General features: G+C 43.8%; 1 protein-coding gene across 1 annotated transcript; it reads right to left on the bottom strand.

Moving 5' to 3' along the window:
• Positions 1-3103: 3103 nt before the first annotated feature.
• prss35 (serine protease 35) lies at positions 3104-9118 on the bottom strand. The gene is made up of 2 exons (XM_084336049.1): positions 8847-9118; positions 3104-6049 (listed from the first exon to the last, which is right to left on the bottom strand). Exon 2 carries the CDS (start codon positions 6028-6030, stop codon positions 4747-4749), a length of 1284 nt encoding a protein of 427 aa, XP_084192175.1. The 5' UTR covers positions 6031-6049; positions 8847-9118; the 3' UTR covers positions 3104-4746.
• Positions 9119-9558: the final 440 nt, after the last annotated feature.

Raw genomic sequence — 9558 nt, 5'->3', positions numbered from 1 at the left:
AGGTGCTTTAATAAGCACTCGGGCACCACCCTGTATACAGCGCTGACAGGAAAGAAGTGTAATCTAGCCAGAATGCACCGATTTGGATCAGTGTGTTATGCGTACCTGCAGGACAGGGGAAAACCCAAGTCCAAGGATGTAAAAGGATTTTTCGTAGGACACGACAAAGGAAGCCCTGCTTTCCTAGTTTATCATCCGGTAACGGGAGAGTGCAGAAACACATGCTAGTCAAGTTTGTCACGAAGACAACCTGTGAGAGCGAGACACAGACAGAGGAGTCAGAGCTGGACTCCAGAGCAAGGTGTGTAGAAACAGACACATCAACCCAGTGTACTTAGTACAGTTGTGCAGACAGACAGTCATCAACCCCCAGAGGGCGATGATGAGGAGCACCCGAAGGGTGACGTCAAGTGCCCCAAGCAGTGGGAGGTATCCCTCAAGGGAACACAAACCCCTAAAATATCTGACAGACTCTGCCAGGAAAGGGAGTAACGAGGAGGACAGTACCTGAGAACTACTACAGGGTAGCCAGTGGGGTAAACCCGACCTTTAAAGAGGCCACATTGTCCCCCGAAGAGGCAGACATACAGTGGGAGGGAAATGGTTGTATTCAACCAAGTTACCAGAGGGCAGACAGACAGTGGGATAGAAATGGTTGTATTCAATCCAGGAGGGTATTGAAGGCCACGGCAAATACAAAGTATGGTTAGTAGAAAATTGCTTAAATGCTGAAGGAGGGTACTCCATATTTAAATAATGAAGAAGGGTGACTAATTGCTTAAATGCTGAGGGAGAATACTCCAGGTTTAAATACAGGAGGAGTAGAATCCAGGTTTGAAAGTCTGACTCGAGACCATGTTTGAATACTGAAATGAGTCCTATGTTTGGTTCCACATTTAGATACAGAAATGGGTCCCATGTTTAAGTACAGAGGTGGATGAGTTACCATGTTTAAAATACTGAAATTAATCTTATGTTTAATCCCATGTTTAAGTACAGAGGTGGGTGATTTACAATGTTTAAATACAAAGGTGATTCAATGTTTGAATACAAAAGAGGATCTATGTTTAAAATACAGAAGTGGAGGATTTGATCATTGCACCAGACAACAATAGAAAGACCTAGGCAGGTTAAACCATTTTATAGGTATGGACTTCGAACAGTCTGCCAATTGTGTAAAAATATCCCAGAAGAGATATGTGGGAAAGATCCTGACCTATGTTTTGTAGTGAGTAAGAGTGTCATAGTATTTTTGTTGACCCCACAGAGAAGCATTGAACTACGTCAAAATATGTTTTTCGTTATCCCAGAGGTGCTGCAGACGGACAGTGGTGTTTCAGAAAAGACAACAAAGGTTTAAGGCTTAAAGCCTACAGTGATACTATCAGCCTGTGAAGCTGAGTATATGTTTCTAGCTATGACAATGCAAAATGTGTTTATCTAGAGCAACTGCTCGAAGTGATGAAGATAAGGTTATGAATATATTGCTCAAAATGCAGTAGGTAATCGAAATGTATTCTCTATACCGAATATGGTGTTTTTTAAGAATGGGCGTTCTGTCAAAACCGTTTAAAATGATGGACATTGTGTATATATGGAGACTGTTGTTTATGAGGACAACCAGGGGACCATTGTGATTGCTAGGAACCCAATGTGTCAATATAGATGTAAACATGTCATTATAGATAATATCATCTCATCAAGTATGTCATCAGATAAGAAAGAATGACACCGGTTTACTGTCCAATGGACGACAGAGTAGTAGACACTATGAGGAAACCTGTTTCAAATAAAAAATTTAAGGGATTTGCAAGGGTCATGTTTAATGTGAAGATATTGACTGTCATACCCTGTTGATGTTTTTGGGATTATATTATTTCCTTTGTAAAATGTTTTCCCAAGAAGTCAGCCAGTATGCTAATGCAAACCTAAGTGGGAGTGTTGAAGTCAGAGGTTCTGTGTAGGATTGTTAGTAACTGTCTAACTGTATATATGGCTGTTTACACTAGTAACTGTTTACCTGCATATATAAATGTCTCCACCAGTAACTGTCTAGCTGCATATATATCTGTTCCCACTAGAGGGCGCTCTAGGCGGAGCCACCCAGGTACACCACCATGTGGCGAGTATAAAAGTAGATGTCTCCTCCCACTTCTTTCTCTCCCCCATGTCTCTCAGTGAGAGAAGACCTGTGTTACTGCTCTTTCCATGTGAATAAAAGAAACCACGCCAGTTCAGGCTCCAAGATAGAAACCATGCCTCTTGACCACATTATTGTCGCCCTATAGCCGAATTCTGTTAACAAGTGGATACATCACTCTCCCTCACCACCGGGATTTTCTTTAGTGTCGCTAATTTCTTTCTTTTTTTCTTTAGCTTGAAAATGTTTTGTCTTGCTCGTTCGACACGTGCCGTGTTATGTGTGAGCTCAGCTGTTTACTCAGCTCAGTAGCCTGGGGGGGAGGGGCATTGTGGGGAGAGCAGCGGCAGTGAGCGCTGTGTGAGTGAGGAAGAGAGGATAATAGGAGCAAGTGTTTTTAATGCAATTGATCTCCATTTTGACGCAAATGCAAATACATCAGAATCGCCGTCATTTAGAAATTAGATCGCATAGGTCTATGAATCGAGATTGCGGTCTTTTTACGATTAATCGCGCAGCCCTACAGTAGATCATAGTTTATTGTTTTTACTATTTTAAGTAGGGATGTCCGATATTATCGGCCGATATTGGCATTAAAATGTGATATTTTTACATTTTTATAACCTTTATTTACCCAGGCAAGCAAGTAAGAACAAATTCAGATTTTATTTATTGTCAAAAGTATGCATAATGTTGTGTTAATTCCACAACATTATGGGGGGAAACCCTGCATATATCGGTATCGGTTGATATCGGTATCGGAAATTAAGAGTTGGACAATATCGGTATATCGGTATCGGTAAAAAAGCCAATATCGAGTATCCCTAATTTTAAGTGAACATGTCATTAAATAGTATATGGACAGTAATTCCATAAAGCTTCTAATAGATATTTTGTTCTCTCAATATTCTCTTCTACTCTGTTTCTGGTTTCCCCTCTGTGGTCATCATCAACACACACAATACAAGTAGTAATCTCTGTTTAATGGTCGATCGTTATCAATTCGCATCATTCATGTGTTTGGTAATCAGCAAATAATGACTTGTGGTGCATAACAGGAATAATCAGAAATATAAGATCTGGAAGATTTAAAATCATCTTATACGTGTAATAACATGCTGGTGTTTTTTTTTAAGTCAACATTAGCTCAAGTAACTTTATTCTCTTTTAATCCCATTTTATCAAACCCAATAGCCTCATATTAAACACATACAGTACTAGGCTATCAAAATATATTCTGAGAATCCCCCCGTAAAAGTGTACAATTCCTTGAATTAGCACCAGGTCTCACTGCACTGCGAGAATAGAGTCTTACAATATGTCCAGGATCCATTCAGACCCTTTCTCTATTTAGAAACAAAGTCTTATTAGAAACGTAAAAAAAAAAAAAAAAAGGATAGAAAATATATAAAAGTGAAAGATTTAGATATACACGATGACAAAACAAACAAACAGCACTTCGATTTTAAACAAGAAATTCTTAAAAACAGTTCTCAAAATCTCTATATAAATCATTCCTCAGAAAAATACATGTATTTCTCCTGGGTCTTTTGACAAAGTCAATACAAAATTGGTATTTTTTCTTTTTACAAAACGGGGAACACATGTCATACAAAGTCTGGCTGGAATTTAGGACTAATGGACTAATAATACAAAAAAAGGTTTGGAGTAAACAATATGAAACAATTGAATATACACAACAGTGTATTCCCTTACCAAAGAATATCATGGTAGTTTGATGGTGATTTAAGTTTTACCATGGTGCCAGACGTTATAAATAATTGGCCATGGTGCTGCCATGATAAAGGTTGCCATGGTGCCACTTTTGTACTTAAAATAATACTGTGGTATAATCCAAGTGAAACCATGATACCGAGGGTAGTATCACGCTATTTCCAATATCTTTGGTCACAATCATCACCGTAGTGACCGAAGAAATGGAAATACCAGGATACTGTTTAGGAAATACCACACTACTTTTTTTTTTTTTTTTTTTAAATACCATGATACATCTTTGTAAGGGTTTTTCTCTTCCGAGACAACATATCCAAACTAGTCAAATAAAAAAAAAGCTGTCAAAATAAGAACAAAAAAACGAATAGACCTAAATGATCTGTAAATACAGAGCCATGATACTCATGATACTTTTCTACGAGTGTTTATTTACCAAATAAATTAGAAGAGCTGAAAAGCCACAGTTCTCTTTTTATCTGCTGACGACTTCCTGCTGTTATCAACACTGAGTCTGTATGGCTGTGTGTGTATGTGTGCATATGTGTATGCATATCTATGTGTGTGTGTGTGTGTGTGTGTGTGTGTGTGTGTGTGTGTGTGTGTGTGTGTGTGTGTGTGTGCACTCACTCAAATGTGCGCATGTTTGTGTGTGTGTGTGCACTCAAATGTGTGCACATGTGTGTGAATGTATGTGTGTGTGTGTGTGAGAAAGAAGTTGCCACAGACTCCACTGGGAGACACACCGGAGGTGAGCAGGTGGACGAGAGGCAGTCGGCGGGCCCCTGGTTGGTCAAAGCGGGAGGGTGAAATAGAGGGTGGGAGGGTTTGGTTGTTTAGTTGGAGTGTGGGGTGGGGGTGGGGTCTGTGTGTTCTTAGGCCACACTGCATTGACTGGAGTCTCCGTGGACCCAGTAACATATCTGGGCATATTTGAGGGGTGTTATCCTCACCGCCACGTTGTAATCCTGCTGCGACCCGTTACCACTAACGTCCACCCACTGATGGCCGGAGAAAACCCCGATGATCTTCCTCTTCCACTTCTTCTTCCCCGGTTCCTTGAGGCGGATGTAGACCCCCGACCCGCTGGAGCCGGGCTTGGCATCGCAGTGCTGGTACATCAGGTCGCTGGACTCCTCAGAGACGGAACAGAACCGGTACACCAGGTTGCCAGGTCGGTCGTCATCAAAGCCGGAGAAGTGGATCCTACCGGCTGGCAGCTTCTTGATGGAGGTGACGACGCCCAAGTCCATGTGTTTGACCTTCTGGGCTTTCTTCAGCTCCAGGATGGCGTAGTCGTAGTCTGCGGCCACTCCGTCAGACACACCTTTGAACCAGCCCTTCGGGACCTGGGTCTGCTTGACCCTCGTCCACCTGAATGACGGCTTCTTCTCAGACTCTGCGCTGCGTCGGCTCCGACTCTTCCTTCCTTTTCCTTTTCCCTTCCTGTCACCTTTCCCTCCTTTCTCTTCCCTCTCTTCCATCTCATCCTCCTCCTTATCGCTGTCTCCTTTTCTCCTTTTGCCTCCTTTCCCTTTGCCTCCTTTCCCTTTGCCTCCTTTGCCTCGCCTGGACTTCTCCTTCAGCACGCCGACGCGAAGCTTCTGAGCTCCGCTCAGGTAATCCGTTCCGTCGTGGATACAGTGAGCGGCTGTCAGCACGTGTTTGGGAGACACGAGGACCCCGGAGCAGCCTGTGGAGATCTTGACGGTGGTGGAGAAGGGGTACTTGGTGGAGAACTGCTTGTCGGAGATGGTGAAGCGACTGTCGGTGCCGTACACCTCCCGTTTGTGGCGGAGGTGAGAGGAGGAATTCCTCGGCCGCGCAGCGACCTCGTTGAGGCCCTGTACGGACACCGAGGTGAAAGTACGGGTTCCGTTCTCGTAAACCGTCTCGTAGGACAGGAACTCCTCCAGGTCGCCCAAGGAGGGGGCGGGGAGGCGCCGCTGGCACTCGATCCCGCAGGACCCGGTCACCTCTGCCAGGGGCTGGGCGGAGAAGCTGGGGCTGCTGAGAGACACGGTGCGTCTGTTCCTCACCACGGGCACCTTCCACTGCGGCCAGGTGTAATCATCCTCGTCTGTGGTCTCCACAGCCACGGCCACCACCACAGACAGCAGCGTCACTGGGAGCAGGAGACACAGGGGTACAAGGCCCATCGTTAAGTCGGGCCTGGCTCTGAGGGAGAAAGAGAAGAGAGAGACACTTAGTGAAGGATGGTAGAGGGCAAAGCGTTATAGAACATGTTGTCTGTGCTACACCAACATACATCCCAGGAGGGAGGGGGGAAGTTCTTTACCATATTCAGGGCAGGCAGTTCTTAGACACAGACAACTAAAAAGTTCCAACACTGAGTATGAAACACATTTCCAAAACACATCTGTGTTGTACTGAGACACCGTTTTAACAAAAAGGTTCCATTTGATAATTAATTTGTTAAGAATTTTATGTATGTAATATTGAGGTCTCGTGAGACTCAAGAGAAAGAATCCTCAAGGGATAGCATAAACTCAGCACCGGTCAAGGCCACAGGAGGGCGATGGAGACCACATGTCCTGGCTGTCAAACTACTTAGAACAGAACTTATCAGTGACGCTGCGTGCCATAATGTTGTGCATTAGTCTCTGGCACTAAAAGACACAAATGATCTCCCGGTCCTCATGTCAATCACTTCCTACTACCACAATTTCTCAAAATGCTCCCGTTTTGGACAAAAAAAAGTGATGGGTAACAGAAACTGAGACAGTAATTTGATCTAAATCATGTGTTCTTTATGGATTACTCTGGGGTTTCCATTAGCCGTGTGGTGAGTGGAGACGCGCGGCCTGTAAGCCAGGCTAGAGGCTGTAGCCAGCGAGGAGGAGAGACAAACGGAGAGGCTCGACTGGCCTGAGGTGGTGGCTTGGATGTTTGCCATGATGGTTAATCCTACCCTTCAGTAATGACCATATCGGGTTTCACAAGCTCTTGCTCCATGTCTAAAAGATCCACAATGACATTGCGCAGCAAGACTTTGCAAGCTGCAGCTAGCATGTGGGTGCATGCCTCTGAGAGTGTGATGGTGCTAATGATCCATGGCCCCTGTAGAGGACATTAAGAATTTGGGTGCATTTTATGTATTCAACAGACCATCACTTCATCACAGAACAGAAGCACAACATTTTTGTCAGCGCTGCCATAATAGGCAAGCGGTGAAATAAATTTGGACATTGATCATCATTTGGACATTGCTCATTAGGGGAGCAAAGGAGCAGTAGTGCAAATCCAGAAGCTAATTTCAAACAGGAGTGCAGGGCGTAGAGAAAAAACAAAGTGACTCCATTCATCCTGGCTCCTGGAAGACTTTAAATGGCCTGTGGACAGACAGCCTAACATCTGGGGCCTCCGCGTCCCAGAGAGGCACAGCCAGGTATTGGCCAGGGGGCCACTGCGCGGTCTCTTCCAATTAGACCCTAGTGTAGCGTGAAAGATGAGAAGCCGCCAGGCGTGGCAGGTCTCCCTGGGGAGGTATACAGTAGAGAGGGAACCTTCCCTCAGAGTCACTGGACGCACTGCAGAGCACTCAGCACCACCTGCGGAGGCAGCTTCTTTAGGATGACAGTGATGTATATATGGGCTCAGCCACTGGCAGGAAATTAAGAGCATGTCTTGGAGTTTCACGAAAACATACCCTGCTTCAGGTCAGGGCTTTTGAAGTGCAGTGATTGACGGATAGTACCATCATCTTTCCTACTCAAGAGCCACAACAACCGCACCAAGTGACCTGAGGACGACTCTCTGCCTCGAGCAAACCAGTGTCTCATATGAAATATACACAGTGACCACCACCACACCACTCTGAACCAGACATTAATAAATAATTACAAGTCCATAAAAAGCCTATAACTGTCCCCAATGAGAATGCAAACATACTCAGACTAGATTCTGGCCAAACTTCTCACAGTTTCCATGACTGGAAACGTCACACAAACGGAGCAGAGAGCCTATAATCATTCGGGATAGCGTGGAAACTGATAGGGTGCCATCAAGAGTCAGGGTTATAGAAGACCCTCAATTAAAACAAAGTTATTTTCCATTACAGGGGGGAAAGAGCAGCGCGCGCCATCCACGCGCCCTCCCCGGGTCGAGGAATTCTTCAAGCAGTACCGAGGATGAAAACCACCAAAAGATGGCGCTATGGCGCAGTCATCTCCGCATCTAAAAGAAAATACACGGCTCTCCTTTTTGACTTGAGGGGTATATAACTGTAGGCTATTGTCTAATTGAAAGGGGAAGGGATGATTTAATACACATTGACATATTTTCTCTACTTCAGTCAAACTTTGTCTTTCAGCTCTATCACTGCATTATCCATATTCCTTGTTTAATTTATCATCAGGCATGTTCATTCATTTTGATCATGAGGAGTAAAAACATATACAAGAGAATTACAACGATTCAATTATTACTTTAATAATTTTTCTTTTCAGGGTGAGAAAATCTCTTCAATAACCACTGCAACGAAATATGGCCTATATATTCTCATCAAACAAATGATTACAAATGTGTGAAATGTGAATACAGATAATGTCTCACTTGCTGTCAATAGCCTATATACCTGGCCTCGGATGTAGCCTAACTGTAAATAAAACGACACTGAGAAAATCACCTCATATCCATCCACAAAAGTAATCTAAAGCTCTGATCTGAAAGTTGAGCTTTGACTCGATAATTCAATATTCAATATCCATGAAAAAGTGAAATGGGCTAATAGAGAGTAGGCTGAAGGACCTATTAACTGGGAATACACGCATGATCCACCGAAAGGGGAAAATCCATAATCTCCATCCACCAAAAACAAAAGTGACAATAATCCAAGACGCACGAAACCGATGAAATACATAAAAAAATTAAATAAATAGCCCATTGTCCCAGTGGCTCCATCAATAGATCTGAGCTGCAAAGAAAAATGAAAAAATGAAAAAGCCTTCCATACCTGCTTGCATTCGATTGATGGATATGTCAAATCCGCAGAGTATTGTTTGTTTTTATACAATTACGATCCCCCTGTTCCGAGAACAAACTGCTCGTGCATCCCAGGCGCGCCGTGATCAGTGGGTGATAGAAGGTCTCTGCTCCTCCGAGAGGCTGGGAAGAGGCGCAGCCGGGGCTGCTCTGCGCGCCGCTGCACTTGATGCTGAGGAAAGGGAGGGGGAAAAGAAGTCTCTGTGAAAAGCCTTTTTTCCCCCACTTGCGACAAAAGCTTTTCACATACGGGGTGGAGACCAAGCGATTTAACTAAAGGCTTGGATTGAGTGAAGTCAGTCAGCCTATTCAGCTGCGCGGTCGGGAGGTGCGCTGTGTGAGACACATGGCTACGTTCACACTGCAAGCTGGGGGCTCAATTACATGATTCATTGCTCAGATCCGATTTTTTTTGTTTAGCTGTTCACATTATTATTATTTTTTAAATATGGCAGATTCCAGTGTGAACTGGTCACGCTACTGAACTGAACTGCATTTTCAAATTAACAATAAAGAAGATGGCAAACATGGAGGACACATATACGTGTATGGTTTAATTTACAAGTTGAATTCAGTGGAGGCCACTCAGGCCAGCTAATTAAAACGAATCTAAATTAAACCTGTATCTGATTTAGGCCACGTATGAAAGTGGCCCAAATCAGAATTCAAAAGATCAGATTCCA

The sequence above is a fragment of the Notolepis coatsorum genome (genome assembly GCF_963971535.1).
Source record: "Notolepis coatsorum genome assembly, chromosome: 19".
Classification (NCBI taxonomy): Eukaryota; Metazoa; Chordata; class Actinopteri; order Aulopiformes; family Paralepididae; genus Notolepis; species Notolepis coatsorum.
The sequence above is the reverse complement of the archived record's forward strand: the minus strand, read 5'-3'. Positions and strand labels throughout refer to the sequence as shown.

What these genes read in the sequence shown, in the direction of transcription:
- prss35 (XM_084336049.1), bottom strand. Translation starts at nt 6,030, where the DNA reads ATGGGCCTTGTACCCCTGTGTCTCCTGCTCCCAGTGACGCTGCTGTCT.